This window comes from Oncorhynchus gorbuscha, linkage group LG02, assembly GCF_021184085.1.
Source record: "Oncorhynchus gorbuscha isolate QuinsamMale2020 ecotype Even-year linkage group LG02, OgorEven_v1.0, whole genome shotgun sequence".
Taxonomy (NCBI): Eukaryota; Metazoa; Chordata; class Actinopteri; order Salmoniformes; family Salmonidae; genus Oncorhynchus; species Oncorhynchus gorbuscha.
This window is the reverse complement of record NC_060174.1, coordinates 35,935,994-35,956,092: the sequence shown is the minus strand read 5'-3', so window position 1 is coordinate 35,956,092 and position 20,099 is coordinate 35,935,994. Positions and strand designations below refer to the sequence as shown.

The following is a 20,099-nucleotide window of genomic DNA, read 5'->3' as shown; positions in this document are numbered from 1 at the left end:
CCTCGTGTGAAGACACGCACAGTCCAATTCAATCAGTCTGTGTGTCGTTCAGCCCAATTTTTTCTGCCCTGCCACACTTTCCTCTTTGTTGCGATATGAGCCGGTTACTATGACAACCAGGCTTGCAGCCACACAGAGAGCAACTCCTGGGGAGAGAGGGAGAAAGAAAGAGAGGGAGAGAGAAGGATAGGGAGAAAGAACGGGGTGAAAGTAAAGAACTTAAAGTAGACCAGATAGACAACATTCCATATACCTCAGCCTCTTTGCAGATTCATTCTCTAGTGCATTTAGGACCACTCTCTCTTTCTCACACAGACACACACACCCACTGCTCAGTCGATTAATTTCTGGGCTGTATTGATGCAGTGATTTGCTAACCAACTCCACTGCTGTGTGTTCCACACGGCAGATCAAAACAGTCGGTGTGTGTATGAGAGAGAGTGAGTGTAGAGAGAGCTGAATAGCGAGTAGTTGAATGTGAGCTAGTGGTCTGTGCGAATGATAAAAAAATGAATAATTTACTGATCAATCACTAATCAATGACGGATCAATGTGGTTTCCTGCCTCTTCAATACTTCACTTCTTCCTGGTGGAGGTCACTGGTATTTTACTGATGACGAAGTGTCATTAACATGTTTTATTTAGATGGTAATTATATACTGAGTGTACAAAACATTAGGAACACCTGCTCTTTCCATGACATAGACTGACCAGGTGAATCAAGGTGAAAACTACGATCCCTTATTTATGTCACTTGTTAAATCCACTTCAATAAGTGTAGATGAAGGGTAGGAGACAGTTTAAAGAATCATTTTTAAGCATTGACACTATTGAGACATGGATTGTGTATGTGTGCCATTCAGAGGGTGAATGGGCAAGACAAAGATTTAAGTGCCTTTGAACGGGGTATGGCATTAGGTGCCAGGTGGTTTGAGTGTGTCAAGAACTGCAACACTGCTGGGTTTTTCACAATCAACAGTTTCCTGTGTGTATCAACAATGGTCTACCACCCAAGGGACATCCAGCCAACTTGACAAAACTGTGGGAAGCTTTGGAGTCAACATGGGCCAGCATCCCTGTGGAACACTTTCAACACCTTGTAAAGTCCATGAATTGAGGCTGTTCTGAGGGCAAAGGGGGGCGCAACTCAATATTAGAAAGGTGTTTCTAATGTTTTGTACACTCAGTGTATATACACACACATTGTTACACAGACCCTCACACAATAATTACACACTACTAGGCCAGAGAAACACAAACACACATCAGCACTGAACACACTGAGTCAGCAGGGGAGTGTGTGTGTGGAGGAGGATGGAAAGTTTTTCATTCATGCAAAAAAAACACCAACCAGTCAGACACTGTTGAGTATTTTATTGTTCTATTCTGAGTGGTAACATCAGTGTGATGGCAACAGCACATACTGTATGATTACTGGCACAATGCTTCACAATAAACAACACAGCACATACTGTATGATTACTGGCACAATGCTTCATAATAAACAACACAGCACATACTGTATGATTACTGGCACAATGCTTCACAATAAACAACACAGCACATACTGTATGATTACTGGCACAATGCTTCATAATAAACAACACAGCACATACTGTATGATTACTGGCACAATGCTTCACAATAAACAACACAGCAGATACTGTATGATTACTGGCACAATGCTTCACAATAAACAACACAGCACATACTGTATGATTACTGGCACAATGCTTCATAATAAACAACACAGCACATACTGTATGATTACTGGCACAATGATTCACAATAAACAACACAGCACATACTGTATGATTACTGGCACAATGCTTCATAATAAACAACACAGCAGATACTGTATGATTACTGGCACAATGCTTCACAATAAACAACACAGCACATACAGCCTTCTGTAGAATTACAGATCATCTACTTCCAGATGCTTAGGTGGATTAATAATGCATTGATTTAAATCCAAATACTTTTGTATAAAAGCTTTACATTTGTAATGAATGTTTTTTGTTCTAAGACAAATATTAGCGGCATATTAAACATGTCATCAGGAGAGAACTAGATCACTGACATACTAAATCAGCAGTACTTCTGTCAGCTGGGACCAACTGATCTGAACATTATAAAGCCAGAGAGGACTAGCTAGTGTTACACACGAGGAGGAGCAGGCTACAGCAGTACAGATAGGACTAGTGTTATCATAGTACAGGAGGAACTGGTTACAGCCCTACATGTCTGCTAAATGACTTAAATGTAAATGTAAATGTACACATCTGTAATGACAGGGTCACTACAACAGGCCAGCATACACCCTTCAACAACAGACTGAAGGAAGACTAAAGAACTCGCCTACCTGGACGCTTCACCTGTCTGACGTCTAACCTTCCATCCTCCGTCCAACATACTGTTTGCCATACTGGAGCTCACATTGACTAGATCAGGGTAGATAGACTTTAGTTTTACGTTAAAAAAGACTGTATAAAATCACCAGGAATTCAGCTAAAATGAGTTTAGTTTAGGAAATGTTTCCAAGTATTCCCATAAAAAAAAGACGTGTCTCAATGTATGAAATGATTATTATTTTCAAATAGCATTTATTTTTCGGCTTAGTTGTGGTCAATTTGTAGTGTAACTAATCAAAAGAGAACTATCACGCTCTCCAGAAGCTTGGCTGGTGCATAAAACCTGTGAATTCAGACAAACAAAGAGGTGCAAAATATGTTGCATAAAGCTTAGTTCATTATTCAATATGTTACATTTTTCTACTGCATCAGGGATAGCGTACACAGATGTTTCGTCTTTACAGCCTTCTTCAGTGTGTAGGTACCTGCGTACAGTGTACAAATTATTAAAATTATTTTCCATGCCCCTGACCATCCTCCTGAATCTAGTTGCCTACCCCTGGATTACAGTAGATCTCATTAGTTCCATAGGCAGGAGCAGTCTAGAGGTTCCTGGAAGCTGTAGTCCACCAGGGTAGCATTGCGTGAGCAGTAGAGGGTGACGGAGCGGGATTGTAGTCCACTCTCTCTGCAGCACTTACAGAAGCGGGCGTGGCTGTTGATGTTGAAGTTAAAGATGGTGGCAGACGGACACTTCCCATCACACGAATACACTGTCAACTGAGAGAGAGAGAGAGGGGTGGTAAGATTTTATACTCCATAAAAAAACATCTTATTGATACTGTCTCTCTCTTACCGGTGCGTTGCTCCTGCAGTCGTCTTTCCTGATGGTGGTTCGGATTGCTACACGCTTACACATCTTACCGTCCTCCTTACCTAAACACACACGCACACAGAGGAAACGCTGAGGTACACGCAAGCACACACACAGCTTTCAGCCCCAGAGTCCTGTCATTCAACACAGTAAAAGGCCTATTGAGCAGGACTCTTTTGCCTAGCAGCGGTGGCTCAGTTTAATTGACAGCCAGCTGACTGGGGGCAGTTCTCATGCCAGAGACCCAGCTCCCATTGGGCACTGGCCTGAACTTAAACTCACTCTAGCCAATCGGGGATAAGACACAGGGGGCAGAGGGGTGGGGGATGATGGAATGTTGAGAGGTAGCAACATGGCATCCAGCTCTACACTTGGCCAAACTCTCTGTATATGTGAAGGAATGGGGATGATTCTTACTCACATAGAGGATTCAGCACAGCAATAACATGTTGACACATTGGAATGGGGTTTTGTCCTGAGGAATGTTAGGTGAACCTTGACCTGTAGTTTATATGTATGGTGTGGTAGGGTTAGGACTAGACAAACACACACTGTGATAGGTGAAGGATGAGAGGTCGTGGTACCTGTGTCACAATTAGTACTACCAGTGAGGGTTATGGGGTGAGAGGTTAAAGATGAAAGGTGAGAGGTCGTGGTACCTTTGTCACAGTTAGTACTACCAGTGGGGGTTACGGGGTTAACGGTAAACGGTATAACACCGACTCCAGAACCTGGGAGCAGCGGCAGGAACAACAACGTCAGGAGAACGATAGGAGAACACACAGGTTAACGTTGGTTTAGAACACATTGAAAACACACAGAGGAATCAGCGCAGTGGCATGCACAGCCATGGGAGCCAGACAATGTTCTCTGAGACTGGGGAAGGCAGCCAGATGGCCAAACACTCAGGATTACTACACGCTGATGCACCAAGGCTCATTCTCATTGGCCAAACTAAACACCAAGCATCACCATTGGCCAAAATGTAACAAAAACAAGCATTCCCATTGGCCAAACTGGTAAAGCAGGCAAGCGGACAAGGATGCAGAGCTGCTGTATTACTGGGAGAGCAGACTGGGTCTGTGTTCTTCACCTTTACATGCACAATTTGTGTTTAATGGGACAGTTCACCAGTGGTGTAAAGTACTTAAGTAAAAAATATTTTAAAGTACTACTTAAGTAGTAATAATGTAGTTTTATTCCATACATTTTACCTGACATCCAAAAGTACTTCATTTTGACCGCTTAGCAGGACAGGAAAATGGTCCAATTCAAGCACTTATCAAGACAACACATGGTCATCCCTTCTGCCTCTGATCTGGCAGACTCACTAAACACAAATGCATCTTTTATAAATGATGTCTCAGTGTTGGAGTATGCCTCTGGCTATCCATACACTTTAAAAACAAGAAAAGGGTACCATATGCTTTGCTTAAAAGAAGGAATTGGAAATGATTTATACTTCTGATACTTTAGTATATTTGAGCAATTACATTTACTTTTGATACTTAAGTATATTTAGAACCAAATACTTTTAAACTTTTACTCGAGTAGTATTTTACTGAGTGACTTTTACTTTTACTTGAGTAACTTTCTATTAAGGTATCTATACTTTTACTCAAGTATGACAAATGGATACTTTTCCCAACACTGCAGTTCACTTAAAATACAAACTGCCTTCCTCTTATGGACATCTAAGTATTTTATGGATTTACAGAGTCTGTTTAGCTACAGTTTATCATTAGCATCATTGAGTTTAAAAGAAAATTGGAGTGGTAGGACGGACCACTGTTTGCATGCTGTTAATCTCCAGATAACTGTGAATTATGATCATTTATCCGCTAAATTAAGTATTTTCCAATCAACAGTAAAATCCTTCTTCAATATTATCATAACAGTGTATCAGGACCATCAGGCAGATCAAGGACCACCCCTACAGCAGAGGCTGCCGGGTTGTGTAGTGATTCATGCTGGTTGTTGCCAGCCAACCACAAGCTTTTACTCTGCTTTAAACTGCTACAGGCCACACCCCCCCAACCAGTCAGCCAATAAGCCCAACCGTTGCCAGGCAATGCCCTGCCCACCCCTGTGATTGACAGCTGAAAGCATATGAGAAGCAAATGTGATCGGTCACTTACACGTTCTGCAACAGCCGTCCACATAGCTCTGGACCACGCCCCCATTCTGCAATGATTGAAAAAAGGTTACAGACAGACCTCATTGTGTGTGAATGTTAGTGTGTGTGTGTGTGTGTGTTTACCTGAGTGCACTCTGTGTCATTGAAGGGGGGGCAGACCACCCCTGAGGCCAGCACCACGGTTCCCCCTGCCGTCTCCACACAGTCGTACCGTGTACAGTTATCTACCCAGGAGCTCCCCGCCTGTTCACACACACACCGTCAAAGTTATTCATCCAGGATTTTCCTGTGTGTTAGGTAGATTATTTGTGTCTGTTTGGCAGTATTAGGTTGTGTGTGTGTTCTCACAGTGAAGACCTCAGTGGTTCTGTTGTGGCTGTTGAAGGAACAGGAGACGTTCTTACAGGAGCCACAGCACACCTGAGGATCTGACGATGCTGCGTAAAGCTGGTGCTGAGAGGTGGGAGGGAGGTCAGAAGGGGGAAGAAATCAGAAGGAGGGGGGAAATCAGAAGGAGTGGGAGAAATCAGAGGAGGGGAGAAGTCAGAAGGAGGGGGAGAAGTCAGAAGGGGGGAGAAATCAGAAGGGGGGTTAGAAGGGGAGAGGAGTCAGAAAGGGGGAGAAGTCAGAAGGGGGAGAGAAATCAGAAGGGGGAGAAGTCAGAGGAGGGAAAAAGTCAGAAGGAGGGGGAGTCAGAAGGGGGGTTAGAAGGGGAGAGGAGTCAAAAAGGGGGGAGAAGTCAAAAGAGAGGGGAAAAGTCAGAAGGAGGGGTTGAAGTCAGAGGAGGGGTTGAAGTCAGAAGGAGGGGTTGAAGTCAGAGGAGGGGTTGAAGTTAGAAGGGAGGAGAAGTCAGAGGGAAGAAGTCAGAAGGAGAATTCAGGGGAGGAGACAAGTCAGAAAGAGGGGAGAAGTCAGAAGGAGAGGGAGAAGTGAGAGCAGGGGACAAGTCAGAAAGAGGGGGAGAAGTCAGAGGAGGGGACAAGTCGGAAAAAGGGGGAGAAGTCAGAAAGAGGTGATCAGTCAGAAGGAGGGGAGAGGTCAGAAAGAGGGGAGAAGTCAGAAGGGGGTGAGGAAGAAGGGGGGATCAGAAGGGGGAGTCAGAAGGGGTGAGGAGTCAGAAAGGGGGGAGAGGTCAGAAAGAGGGGAGAGGTCAGAAAGCGGGGAGAAGTCAGAATGGGGGAGTCAGAAGGGGGGTCAAAAGGGGGAGAGGAGTCAGAAAGGGGGGGAGAAGTCAGAAGGGTTTACGTAACTCTGATCAGGATGGAAGTTTGGAGTGTGTGTGAGAGAGAGAGAGAGAGACATACCGGGCCACACTTCTGAGAGCAATTGACAGCGGACACGTCCATGGCGTAGTATCCGGTGTGTGTGTCACGGTGTGTCAGACAGTGTACGGTGTAACACAGCTCTCCTTCATAGTACTGAATCAGGCTCTGCCCTGGCCCCAGCACTGTGACTCCCTGGAACACACACACCTCTGCCTTCTCTACACACAGAGATCAGGGGTCGGGGGTTAGTAGCCTAGGGTGTGTTTGTGCATAGTGTGTGTGTATGTGTGTGTACTTACCGCAGGTGTAGCGGGGGCAGCCACAGATGCTTCTGCTTTCTGGAACCTCCACCTGTACCTCCCCCTGAGAGACCAGAGACGTTACTATGACACACACAAACACACACACACACACATGCACATTGCACACACAAACAGGAATATTCCTGAAGTTGACTGACTCACCACCTGACAGACTGGGAGAGAGCTGTCCTCACACTGGCATTCTGAGAGAAGAAGAGAGACTTTGTTTACTACAGAACTGGAGGCCTAGAACCATGCTCTGTTTGGACTACAATATTTTTCAAAGACACAGTTCTGGGCATGATGGTATGTGTGTGCATTTAGATGTGTGTGTGCAACTATTGCATGTGCAAAAATGTGTGTTTGTGTGTGTGTACCACAGCGGTGGTCGGGGCAGCAGTGTCCAGGGTGGGTGGTTTGGACCAAAGACAGGCCAGGAGAGCAGGTCAGAGACGACTCAGGACACAGGTTCACATCACACACTGCACACAGGAGAACACTGCTGTAAACATCAACCCTGTGTGTGTGTGTGTGTGTGTGTGTGTGTGTGTGTGTGTGTGTGTGTGTGTGTGTGTGTGTGTGTGTGTGTGTGTGTGTGTGTGTGTGTGTACATGAATGTGTGTTGTCTGTACAAATTGTATAGTGTGTAGAGTATAATGTTACCACAGTGGTATTGAGGGCAGCAGCTGTTAGTGGTGTTTAGATTCACAGCTAATATCTCGCCATCGGAACAGGCCGGGACGGGCTCGATACATGACTCACACACTGCAGAGAGAAGACACACACACCGTTGGTCATTGACTGTTTTTGGGCGATCGTCGGTCCTCTACTTAAGGGCAACATCTACCCAAAGTTCAGCTACAGTAATGTTGGACGGAGACGGTCGACCCAGGAAGCAGTAGAAGGTCTGACCTTACCACACAGGAAGGAGTAACAGCAGGAGTTGTCCTCACGGACCTCCACGAGGAACTGATCTTCTCTGCAGTCAGGGGCGGTGACGGGGGGACAGGCATGGGGGTCGCACTCTGAGACAGACCAATCACAGGACTCAGTTATTAAACCACACCTAACAATACCAGTGAATGATTAAAGCTATTATCTTTTGGTTCAGTACCTACCACAACGGTACTCTGGGCAGCAGGACAAGGCACTGTAACCAATCACCAGCCGGTTCCCATTTTCACAGGGCGGAGCCTCACTCTCACAGATGGTCAGATTACACTCTGAGAGAGAGAGAGAGAGAGAGAGAGAGAGAGAGAGAGAGAGAGAGAGAGAGAGAGAGAGAGAGAGAGAGAGAGAGAGAGAGAGAGAGCAGCTTAAGCCTCACCCTCTTCAACATACATATCAACAAATTGGCGAGGGCACTAGAACAGTCTACAGTACCAGTACATCTACTGTTTGCTGATGATCTGGTGCTTCTGTCCCCAACCAAGAAGGGCCTACAGCAGCACCTAGATCTTATGCATAGATTCTGTCAGTAAATCTCAGTAAGATAAAAATAATGGTGTTCCAAAAAAGGTTAAGTTGCCAGGACCACAAATACAAATTCCATCTTGACACAGTTGCCCTAGAGCACACAAAAAACTATACATACCTCTGCCTAAACATCAGCGCTGCAGGTAACTTCCACAAAGCTGTGAATGATCTAAGAGACAAGGCAAGGGGCTCCCGAGTGGCGCAGCGGTCTAAGGCACTGCATCTCAGCGCTAGAGGCGTCACTACAGACACCCTGGTTTGAATCCAGGCTGTATCAGAACTGGCCGTGATTGGGAGTCCCATAGGGCGGCGCACAATTGGCCAGCATCGTCCGGGTTTGGCCGGTGTAGGCCGTCATTGTAAATAATAATTTATTCTTAACTGACTTGCCTGGTTAAATAAAGGTTAAATAAAAAAAGAAGAGCCTTCTATGCCATCAAAAGGAACATAACATTTGACATACCAATTAGAATCTGTCTAAAAATACTAGAATCAGTTATGGAAACCATTGCCCCTTATGGTTCTGGGGTCCAGTCACCAACCAAGAATTCACAACATGGGACAAATACCAAAAATATCCTCCGTGTACAACGTAAAACACCAAATAATGCATGTAGAGCAGAATTAGTCCGATACCCGCTAATGATCAAAATCCAGAAAAGAGACGTTAAATTCTACAACCACCTAAAAAGAAGCAATTGCCAAACCTTCCATAACAAAACCATCACCTACAGAGAAATAAACCTGGAGAAGAGTCCCCTAAGCAAGCTAGTCCTGGGGCTCTGTTCACAAACAGACCCCACAGAGCCCCAGGACAGCAACACATTTAGACCCAACCAAATTATGAGAAAACAAAAAGAGAATTACTTGACACATTGGAAAGAATTAACAAAATAACAGAGCAAACTAGAATGCTATTTGGTCCTAAACAGAGAGTACACAGTGGCAGAATACCTGACCATTGTGACTGACCCAAAATGAAGGAAAGCTTTGACTATGTACAGACTCAGTGAGCATAGCCTTGCTATTGAAAAAGGTCGCCATAGGCAGACCTGGCTCCCAAGAGAAGACAGGCTATGTGCACACTGCCCACAAATTGAGGTGGAAACTGTGCTGCACTTCCTAACCTCCTGCCAAATGTATAACCATATTAGAGACATGTTTCACTCAGATTACACAGACCCACCGAGAATTTTAAAACATATTCAATTTTGATAAACTCCCATATCTATTGGGTGAAATACCACAGTGTGCAATCACAGTAGCAAGATTTGTGACCTGTTGCCACAAGAAAAGGGCAACCAGTGAAGAACAAACACCATTGTAAATACAACCTCTATTTAAGTGTATTTATTTGAGCGTTTTGCACAACGTTACAACACTGTATATAGACATAATAACACTGTATATAGATCATAATATGATGTCTTTATTCTTTGGGAACCTGTGTGAGTGTAATACTGTTCACTTTTTATTGTTTATTTAAATTTTGTTAATCCATTTCACTTGCTTTGGCAATGTAAGCATATGTTTCCCATGCCTCTTGAATTGAATTGAGAGAGAGAGAGAGAGAGTCGATGGTATATGTAGGTGTCTAAGCATGCATGTGTGTGTGTGTCCTCATGCATGTGTGTGTGTGTCCTCACCACAGATCTTCTTGGGACAGCAGGCCCCCTCTTCCAGGACATCCAGTACATACTCTCCCTCCCTCTCACACAGCGGAGTGGGACTAAAGCTGCAGTCAGGTTCTACTGCCACCACAGAACCGTTCTCCAGGCAGCGGAACAGACAGCAGCCACGCAATGACCCGTTCCACACCTCCCCAGGGGCCCGCGGAGACCCCTCGTTATCCGTACACACTACAAACACACACAGACACACGTATCAGTACACTCTAAAAAACACAGAAGCAGAACCCTAACAAGAGTCATACAGAGCACAAGCTCATAGAACTGACATACTAGAGAAGACGTACACTGACATAGAGATGAAATACAGCTGACATAGAGCTGACATACTCACCACACTGCTCCTCTGTGACGCAGTAAGTGGAGTCTGCTCGGTGCAGGATGGTTCCAGAGCGACACACACACTCCTCTCTGATGTGGGAGCAGGTGGTCTCCTCATAGAACTCTCTGTTCTGACAGGTCCGGGTGGTACAGGTCGACACACACGCCTGGTACTCCCTACCTGAAGGACACCTCAACGCTACACACACACACACACACACACGTACACACAAGCATGCACAGACACGCAAACACACACACACACAGACACACCGCTGTTGAGGTGACATCACCAGCTAATACAGACCTGATGTGTGTGTGTATTAGTGTGTATTGGTGCGTGTGTGTACGAGGTCCTTACGGCAGAAGTTGTGTCGTCTCCAGTTGATGCAGACTTGGTAAGTGTAGCAGACAGCTACGTAGGCTGCCAGGAAGTCACACTGGTGGGCCTTATAGTGGAGGTCTCCTGCCCACATCACATCACAGAACTGCTCTGGAGACACCTTGCTGTGGCAGGGAGTGAAAGGTCTCTGTCTGAGCATGGAGAGACAGGTGGAGCAGTCTCCAGTGGTACAGTTGTCTCCGATGCGTCGTGTGTGTTCCGTGTCCTCTGAGGTGTGGACCCTCCAGGCCTGCAGGAACAGACCCAGGTCTGCCACCTCCCTCACCACCGTACCGTTAGGCAGCTTCAGGTCATCAGCCGGGTTCCCGTCACAACACCCTGGGAGATACACCAGCAGGGAGTAAAAGGTGCTTAACCAACGTGAGACAAGGTGCAACCAAATAATAGTATGAGCATTGAGAAGGAAGAGGCGCAACTCTCGATCACAATTTAAAAACAACTTGATACTTTATTTACAAAACTGTTACGGATAGACTTATATTCATCACATGTACAGATGAACCAATGCACGCCCACACGTGCACACCCTGCAGAAATAGACCAGAAATAGCGCAAGGTCTGAGAGAAACGTTCTCTCTTCTCCAGGTTCATTAAATCGTGCTAGAGGACATCTTCAAAACAAACCCACATCCCTGATCTGACAATGAAGTATGGAAGCGTTAGAGTAAATGCCAAATCTAGCTCATGGATGTCTTACCACAGAGGCCTCTAGTAGGAGCAGATGTGTTGGAGGGGGCAGTGTATTGCAGCACCATGATGCCAGTGCTGTGGTACCACTGTATGTTGACTCCTCCAGGAGTGGTGATCAGGTACATACTGCCTGTGTCCTCTACTGACAGAGCCTGGCGGGAGAAAGGCAGCCGCGCCTTGATGTGGTTCACTGACACCTGTATACCCACACACATACAGATATAGCATGAGCTGTGTTCTACAGTGTATGCGATCAGTAATGGTTCAGTGGTCAGTCGGTTGCGGTCAGTGATGGTCACCTTGCGGTCAAGACGGTTGATGATGATCCTGTAGGAGGGAGTGGTGATGTTCAAGTTCTTGAAACACAGACCTGACGTTCCACCACTAGGGCTCTGAGAGAAAGATGTCCAAGTAACACAGTGTAATAATGACCATACAATTACTATGATAATGATCATGATTAGATGTTAAAAGGAAACTCACAGGTCGTCTGATGGAGTTGACGCTCTAAATATGAAACAAGAAAAAGTAAACCAATCAGAATCAGGTGCTTATAGCATCCTATGACAGTTTGTAATAGCGAGTGTATTTAAAACAGAGAGCGTTTGTGTGTGTGTTTTAGCTTGTGTGTGTGTTTGTGTGTACCTGGCTGGTAGGGCATTTGTTCACTGTTCCTATGATGTTCTCTGAGGGCAGGTAGACCAGGATGTAGGAGCCGTTATCATACAGCGCCACGTTGTTACCGTCAAACGTTATCACACGCAGGTCTGACATCACAGAGCAGCGACCTAACACATACACACACATGCACGGATAGGCAAATACACACAAGCACAGTATGTTTGTAAAATGTGTGTGTGTTGGTATGTATGTAGTGTGTGTTACCACAGTAGTGTGTGTTCTTACAGGGGCACTGCCAGAGCGGGCAGCAGGGGTCGGTGTTGGTGAGGACAGCCATGCCCAGCAGAGAGCAGCGAGGAGGAGTGGTGTTGTACCGACAGTGGAGGGAGGAGTTATGGAGGAGCAGCTCCCCATTAAAACAAATCAGCTCTGCACATTCATCAACACGGTAGGAATACGGGGGCTGGAGAGAACAGAGAGAGACGAGAGAGAGGGAGATCAGAGAGATCAAAATTTCAGCTACTGGCAAAGGGAGTTCTCCAGGGCTGCATGCTTGGCCCTCTTATCATGTCCATACAAAATGTCTCTCACAGATAGGCTCTTACTGTGCAGGGGGTGGTGGGCAGGAGGAAGGGGGACAGCCCTGTCGGCATGCTGACTGCCTCAGGTGTATGAGAGGAGTCTGGGCTAGTGGCTGTTTCCGTTGTTATGGACTCCGTCGTCTCGGGTGGTGATGTCAACATGGTAACGGAGGTGTCATAAATGACTGGGAATACAGAGGTAGTCTCCGTGGGCGTAGCAACAGGACGGTGTGTTTCTGTGGTGGTCAGGGTGGGGGTGGAGGAGGAGAGAGGGGGAGCAAGGGAAAAGGAAGTGGGGGAGGAGATAGGGGGAGCTGAGGGGGAGCTGGAAGGCTGGGTGGAAGGCTGGGGAGGGGTAGCAGGAGGGGGGAGGGGGAGAGCGAGAATCAGGAGAGAGAAGAGGAGTGGTGGATTCGGTCACTACCAGGCTGGGGGAAGTAGGGGATGGCATTTCCATAGTTACTCTAGTGACCACTGCAGGGGTCAAGGTCGGGGTCGTGACCCCAGTGGTGCTGCTAGTAATGGTGGGGGAGGGAGAGGGGGAGATGGAGGGAGAGACTGCAGGTAAAGGGGTGTCCTCAGTCACAGTGGGGGTGGAGGGTGTGGGCAGAGAAGGGGGAGGAGGAGAGGGGGAGTGAGGAGGGGTGAGGGTGGGAGTGAAACTCTCTGTTAGGTGGCCTGTACTGGGCATAGTGGGGGCTCTGGTGCCAGTAACAGTTGTAGAGGCAGCACTGGTTGTAGTTCTGGTACTACTAGTAGTGGTCCTAGATGTAGTAATAGTACTAGTAGACCTAACAGTAGTAGTAGTTGGGATGGTGGTCGTTCGGTTTACGAAGGCGTAGGGTGTAGGAGTGGGAGGTAGGGACACACCTGAGGAAAGACACACAGACATACATTACTCTAAAAACGATGTAACTTTACCGATCCTGGTGTGATGCACACTCTACTCACAGTCCTCTGTGTAGACACATCTCCTGGTGACCTCATCAAGAACCATGTTTTTGGGGCAGCGAGGGAAACAGCCCTCCACCCTGCCAGACACACATATAGACATGGACAAATGTTCAAAGCGCGTATTAATCATGCCCTTACGGTGTATAACCATGTTGTAAGTGTGTGTTTGTAAGTGTGCATGTCTAACTGTGTGTTAGGCGTGTTCTTACGGGGGCAGGAAGTGGCAGCGTGTGGCAGAGGGGTCGCTGCATGTACGGACACACGGACTGGCACATGCATGGTAGCGCCACTCACACATCATGCGGTACGGAATCACAAAACTGCTCTCTGTAATACAAACATACACATTGTGAACATACACATAAGAACTACAGTAAAAGAAACTGTGTGTGTGCTGCGTATTATGAATTTGTATTTCTATCTAACCTTCCAGGGTAAAGGAGCTGCTGGTCTTGAAGTTGTCAGAGTTGTCATATTTCTGAGCTCGTGCAGACGTGCGTGTCAGAGTCAGGAACACTCCTGGCTGGCCAATCAGCTCAAAAGAGGTGTGGCCAGGCAGGAACACCCCCTGGTGCTGCAGGAAGGAAGCCCTGTGGCCAAACTCCTCCCCTCGGGTCCAATGCTCCAACCGCAGCCCAGTACGCTCAGACACAACCAGGAAGTAGTTAGGACGCTCTGCTGACTCCAGGGAGACCACCGGGAGACCTGTAATACAGAGTTTAACATATGGGTGAAGCTCATGTGAGTTGAGTTTGTGTGTGTTTTGTCTGTGTAGGTGTGTGTGAGACTCACGTGATGTGCGGTCCTTCTGTAGTCCTGCTGTGATCATGAAGTTGAAGAGTAGCCCAGGGGGAGGCAGCCCGCCTACGAACTCCCTAACTAGAGGAAACACTGACCCACTGGTTCTGTTCACACCGAAGACTGTAGCGTTATATACAGCACTGACCACCGAAAACGGTCCTTCACCTAACTCTACAGAGAGAGAGAGAGAGAGAGAGAGAGAGAGAGTGAGAGAGAGAGAGAGAGAGAGAGAGAGAGAGAGAGAGAGAGAGAGAGAGAGAGAGAGAGAGAGATAGGGGTGGAGGATATTCTCAATGTTGAGTGACTATATTAGGTAGCTCAGTTTGTATATGTGTATTTGTATTTTTGTGTGATTTTGAATGGTGTTCCTTTGTGAGTCATTTTGGTTAGCGTTCAAACAGACCTTGGTTGTAGTATTCACAATCATAGGCTGAAAGAAAAAACAAGTACAAACATTTAGAAACATACAACATCACATATGTACAGTATGTGATAGTACTGTAGTCATTCATAGCCAAGACATACTGTGTAGATCAAGCAGGGATAGAGAGACCATGGTATTGTGTGTGTGTGTGTACGTGTATCTGTGGTCATTTGATAACAGATATAAATATTTTATTGTCAGAGGGGGTACTCTATAGTTCTGTGTACTGGCATGTGTGTGTGTGTGCATGCGGGCGTGTAGGAGCATTGACTGACCCAGCACCTATGCTGACAGACAGAGAGAAAGTCAGAGGAACAGACACACATTGCGTGTGTATATGTGTCTGTACTCACGGCAGACAGAGGGGTTTCTCCAGACCACAGTGACACCGTTTTGACAGCAGGTGTGTGCATAGGCAGCAATGGATGTACACAGACACTCACAGTCTCCGCCTCGGTTACAGTTACACGTGTCTGTCAAGCAGTTCCTATAGAACCATGATACATCCACCTACAAACACACAAAAAAACACACACATGAAAACACACACGCAGGTCATATATCTACCTGGGGGGTGAGTGAGGGTTTAGAGTGGGAGACAGGTCATTGGGGTTAGATGTGGGTTAGGAGTGTGTGTGAATAATGTAGGTAGGAATGAGTGACATGTTTGTGTGTGTTGAAGAGGAGTGAATAGGAGTGATGGGACATCAGAACAATGAGATGTGGGTTAAACTCTGGAACACAGGGATCAAATCACATTTGATTTGTCATATGCTTCGTAAACAGGTGTAGACTAACAGTTAAATGCTTACTTATGGGCTCTTCCCAACTATGCAGAGACAAAATAGAAAAATAATAGAAAAAGAATAACACGAGGAAGAAATACACAATGAGGAACATTATATACATGGGGTACCAGTACTGAGTTGATGTGCAGGGGAACAATGTAATTGAGGTAGATATGTACACATAGGTAGCGGTAAAGTGACTGGGAAACAGGATAGATGATAAACAGTTGCAGCAGCATATGTGATGAGTCAAAGAGTTAGTTCATAAAGGGTCAATGGAGATGGTCTGGGTAGCTATTTTGTTAACTATTTAGCATACTTATGGCTTGGGGGTGGAAGCTGTTCAAGGTCCTGTTGGTTCCAGACTTAGTGCATCGGTACCACTTGCCGTGCGGTAGCAGAGAGAACAGTCTATGGGTGGCTGGAGTCATTGACAGTTTTTAGGGCCTTCCCCTGACACCACCTGGTATAGAGGTCCAGGATGGCAGGGTGCTCGACCCCAGTAATGTACTAGGCCATATGCACTGCCCTCTGTAGCACCTTGTGGTCAGATGCCAAGCACTTACCATATGAAGAAGTGAAGCAACCGGTCAAGATACTCTCGATGGTATAGCTCAGGGCCCATGCCAAATCTTTTCAGCCTCCTGAGGGGTAAGAGGCCATCTTGTGCTTTCTTCACGACTGTGTTGGTGTGTATGGACCATATTAATTCTTTACTGACGTGAACAGCGAAGAGCTTGAAGCTCTCAACCCGTTGATGAGGGCATGCTCGGCCCTCCTTTTTTTGTAGCCCACGATCAGCTTCTTTGTCTTGCTGCCGTTGAGGTTGTCACTGACCTCCTCCCTATAGGCTGTCTTATTGTCGTTGGTGATCAGGCCTACCATCATCGTGTTGTCAGTAAAACTTTTGATGGTTTTGGAGTCGTAGGTTGAGATGCAATCATGGTTGAACAGGGAGTAGAGTACGGGACAAACACACACACCCCTGAAAGCCCCCATATTGAAGGTCAGCATGGCGGATGTGTTGTTGCCTACCCTCACAATATGGGGGTGGCCTGTCAGGAAGTCCAGGAACCAATTGCAGAGGGAAGTGTTCAGTCCTAGGGTCATGAGCTTCAGTAGTGGTGAGTGGGTAAAATCAACGGGGAAGAAATGCCAGGAAAAAACGCCATATTACACCCTATGTGTTGTGATAATTGCATTGTTTGTTCTATAACCTGTTAGTTCATATGCCTTGACACCGTGATTTATAGGTCTACAGCTGAGACAATAAGACACAGTGTCAGAATAAATTCAACCACATCTTTGTTTCATCTATCCGATGAAGTCCACAAACCATATTGCATGTCACAAACCCTTACATGACCTACAGCATGGTCAAGCAAGTGAATGTTTCCCACATTTTCGGACTACTAAACAACTATTGATTTAGAACCATGGAGAGTTACCGCAAGTCGCAAAGAAAACAGGCGTTGTCTCCACTACTCCACTATTCCAGCACCATTTCAACATCAACTAAAATGCACCAACAACGATTTAGTCCAATCAACGTAAGATAAATATGGCTGTCTATGGTACTTCCGGCGCCGACAGAGATGGCCGCCTCGCTTCGCGTTCCTAGGATTTGTGTGTGTGTGTGTGTGTGTACGTGCAAGTAGAAAAAACATGTTAACTCACCTTACTTGTAGAGAAACGCCAATGCCATTCTCCTATTTCATGTTGCCTAAACTGTGTATGACTCTGTCATACACGCTTTTAGTTTTTGTGGTCCTTGGCTACCTGGATAAAATGCTTACTCGCTTCCCTAACTTCCTTTCACGGGCAACGATGCGCCAGGCCAGCTAGTTAACATTAGCCTACATTACAGTGCATTCAGAAATTATTCAGACCTCTTGACTTTTTCCACATTTTGTTACGTTAAAGCTTTGTTCTAAAATTGATTAAATGGGGGTTTCCCCCTCACAATCTACACAAAATACCCCATAAGGACAAAGCAAAAACAGGTTTTTAGCAATGTTTGCAAATGTACATATGCAAATGTAAGTATTCAGACACTTTAATCAGTACTTTGTTGAAGCACCTTTGGCAGCGATTACAGCCTCTAGTCTTCTTAGGTATGAGGCTACATGCTTGGCACACTTGTATTTGTGGTGTTTCTCCCATTCTTCTCTGCAGATCCTCTCAAGCTCTGTCAGGTTGGATGGGGAGCGTCGCTGCACATCTATTTTCAGGTCTCTCCAGAGGAACTCTGGAGCTCTGTCAGGGAGACCATCAGGTTCTTGGTCACCTCCCTGACCAAGGCCCTTCTCCCCCGATTGCTCAGTTTGGCCGGGCAGCTAGCTCTTGGAAGAGTCTTGGTGGTTCCACAATTCTTCCATTTAAGAATGATGGAAGCCACTGTGTTCTTGTGGACCATCAATGCTGCAGAAATGTTTTGGTACCCTTCCCCAGATCTGTGCCTTGACACAATCTTGTCTCAGAGCTCTACGTACAATTCCTTTGAACTCATGGCTTGGTTTTTGCTCTGACATGCACTGTCAACTGTGCGACCTTATATAGACAGGTGTGTGCCTTTCCAAATCATGTCCAATCAATTGACTTAACCACAGGTGGACTCCAAACAAGTTGTTGAAACATCTTAAGGATGATCAATGGAAACAGGATGTGCCTCTCATAGTGAAGGGTCTGAAAACTTATGTAAATAAGGTATTTCGGATTTAAATGTTTTATAAATTTACAAACATTTCCAAAACCTGTTTTCGCTTTGTCATTATGGGGTATTGTGTGTAGATTGATGAGGAATTTTTGGGGGGGTTTTAGAATAATTTTAGAATAAGGTTATAATGTAAAAAAATGTGGAAAAAGTTAAGTGGTCTGAATACTTTCCGAATGCACTGTATGCTTGGATCAGAATCACAATTATAATACTTGGCCAGTACTGTCACGCCCTGGTAGAAATATATTATGTTTGTCTTCATTTAGTTGGTCAGGCCAGGGTGTGACATGGGTTATTGTGGTGCGTTTTTGTCTTGGGGTTTTGTGGGGTGTCTAGCATAGTCTATGGCTGCCTGAGGCGGTTCTCAATCAGAGTCAGGTGATTATCGTTGTCTCTGATTGGGAACCATATTTAGGCAGCCATATTCTTTGAGTATTTCGTGGGTGATTGTTGCTGTCTCTGTGTTAGTTGTCACCAGATAGGCTGTATAGGTTTTCACATTCCGTTTGTTGTTTTTGTATTGTTCGTGTTTCATCATTATTAAACATGTATCAAAAATACCACGCTGCATTTTGGTCCGACTCTCCTTCGACGGAAGAAACCCGTACCAAGTACGGAGAATAAAGTAAAACCACAAGTCCAAATCCCTATCTCCATCCATGCCTAATAAGGAAAGGGACGATTTTAAATATACAACAATTCAAGTTTTCTGTCAATGACGTTTGTCTTCTGATGTGATTGATCTGAAACCAATCCAGTGAGACTTTTCTTTGGTGAGCCAGGACCATTCACAGCTGAGCTTACTCAGTTTAGCTCAATGCTGATTGGCTATTATTTTATAATGTTTTTATCAAGGGACGCCAAATGCTCGCTGGCTTCACTTGCATTCAAAGCTACGGGCGGCAACAATGTCATACGCTTTTTGACCAGACACCATAGATGGGCTACATATACAGAGACAGAGGGGTGGAGTTTCTTTCAATTGGATGCTTTCTCCGGTGAGACATTTAACCTCTTGTGAATAAAGGAAGGAAGTTTATGAAACACAGAAAGACAAAAGGTAATTATTTGTATGTTTCTTTCTTGGTCATTTCTTGGGGGAAGCCTGGCTTCCCTTGGCATCCATGAACACACGCCATGCTGAGCATAGTAATGAGCTTGGAGGGCACTATGGTGTTGAACGCTGAGCTGTAGTCAATGAACAACATTCTCACATAGGTGTTCCTCTTGTCCAGGTGCGAGAGGGCAGTGTGGAGGGCAATTGAGATTGTGTCATCTGTGGAACTGTTGGGTGGTATGCGAATTGGAGTGGGTCGAGAGGTTCTGGAATGATGATGTTGATGTAAAACATGACCAGCCTTTCAAAGCATTTCATGGCTACACTCCTAGAAAAAAAACTAAAAGGGTTCCTAAAAGGGTTCTTCAGTAGTCCCCACAGGAAAACCCTTTGAAGAACAATTTTTTGTTCCAGGTAGAACCATTTTGGGTGGATGCGAAAGAAAGGCATACCTGTTTAGGCGAAGTGCTGGCTAGCGGAGTAGAACACTTAGAAAAGAAAAGGACAGCCGCACACTCTAGGAGCCCAGATGCAATAATTGAATAACCTAATAACCAACATTTCAACAGACAAGCTGTCATCATCAGGGTATAATGATAAACACTGTGGGTCACAGAAGGTTCTACATGGAACCCCAAAAGTTTCTA

General features: G+C 45.7%; 1 protein-coding gene across 1 annotated transcript in view; it reads right to left on the bottom strand.

Annotated features, from left to right (window-relative positions):
• Window positions 1-1,367: 1,367 nt before the first annotated feature.
• LOC123990106 (otogelin-like protein) overlaps window positions 1,368-20,099 on the bottom strand; it is a 53,113-nt gene continuing 34,381 nt past the window's right edge. The window contains exons 29-56 of the mRNA XM_046290751.1: window positions 15,245-15,401; window positions 14,871-14,897; window positions 14,459-14,638; window positions 14,093-14,371; window positions 13,876-13,993; window positions 13,664-13,743; window positions 12,906-13,582; window positions 12,737-12,874; window positions 12,417-12,594; window positions 12,156-12,298; window positions 11,994-12,017; window positions 11,810-11,902; window positions 11,518-11,707; window positions 10,779-11,138; window positions 10,431-10,616; window positions 10,055-10,267; window positions 8,051-8,155; window positions 7,850-7,957; window positions 7,596-7,697; window positions 7,310-7,414; window positions 7,095-7,135; window positions 6,930-6,993; window positions 6,670-6,848; window positions 5,714-5,818; window positions 5,489-5,608; window positions 5,367-5,412; window positions 3,211-3,290; window positions 1,368-3,134 (exon numbers count right to left, since the gene is read on the bottom strand). Of these exons, the coding sequence (XP_046146707.1) occupies window positions 2,934-3,134; window positions 3,211-3,290; window positions 5,367-5,412; window positions 5,489-5,608; window positions 5,714-5,818; window positions 6,670-6,848; window positions 6,930-6,993; window positions 7,095-7,135; window positions 7,310-7,414; window positions 7,596-7,697; window positions 7,850-7,957; window positions 8,051-8,155; window positions 10,055-10,267; window positions 10,431-10,616; window positions 10,779-11,138; window positions 11,518-11,707; window positions 11,810-11,902; window positions 11,994-12,017; window positions 12,156-12,298; window positions 12,417-12,594; window positions 12,737-12,874; window positions 12,906-13,582; window positions 13,664-13,743; window positions 13,876-13,993; window positions 14,093-14,371; window positions 14,459-14,638; window positions 14,871-14,897; window positions 15,245-15,401 (4,299 nt within the window). The 3' untranslated portion in view covers window positions 1,368-2,933. The remainder of the gene's footprint in view (window positions 3,135-3,210; window positions 3,291-5,366; window positions 5,413-5,488; window positions 5,609-5,713; window positions 5,819-6,669; window positions 6,849-6,929; window positions 6,994-7,094; window positions 7,136-7,309; window positions 7,415-7,595; window positions 7,698-7,849; window positions 7,958-8,050; window positions 8,156-10,054; window positions 10,268-10,430; window positions 10,617-10,778; window positions 11,139-11,517; window positions 11,708-11,809; window positions 11,903-11,993; window positions 12,018-12,155; window positions 12,299-12,416; window positions 12,595-12,736; window positions 12,875-12,905; window positions 13,583-13,663; window positions 13,744-13,875; window positions 13,994-14,092; window positions 14,372-14,458; window positions 14,639-14,870; window positions 14,898-15,244; window positions 15,402-20,099) is intronic.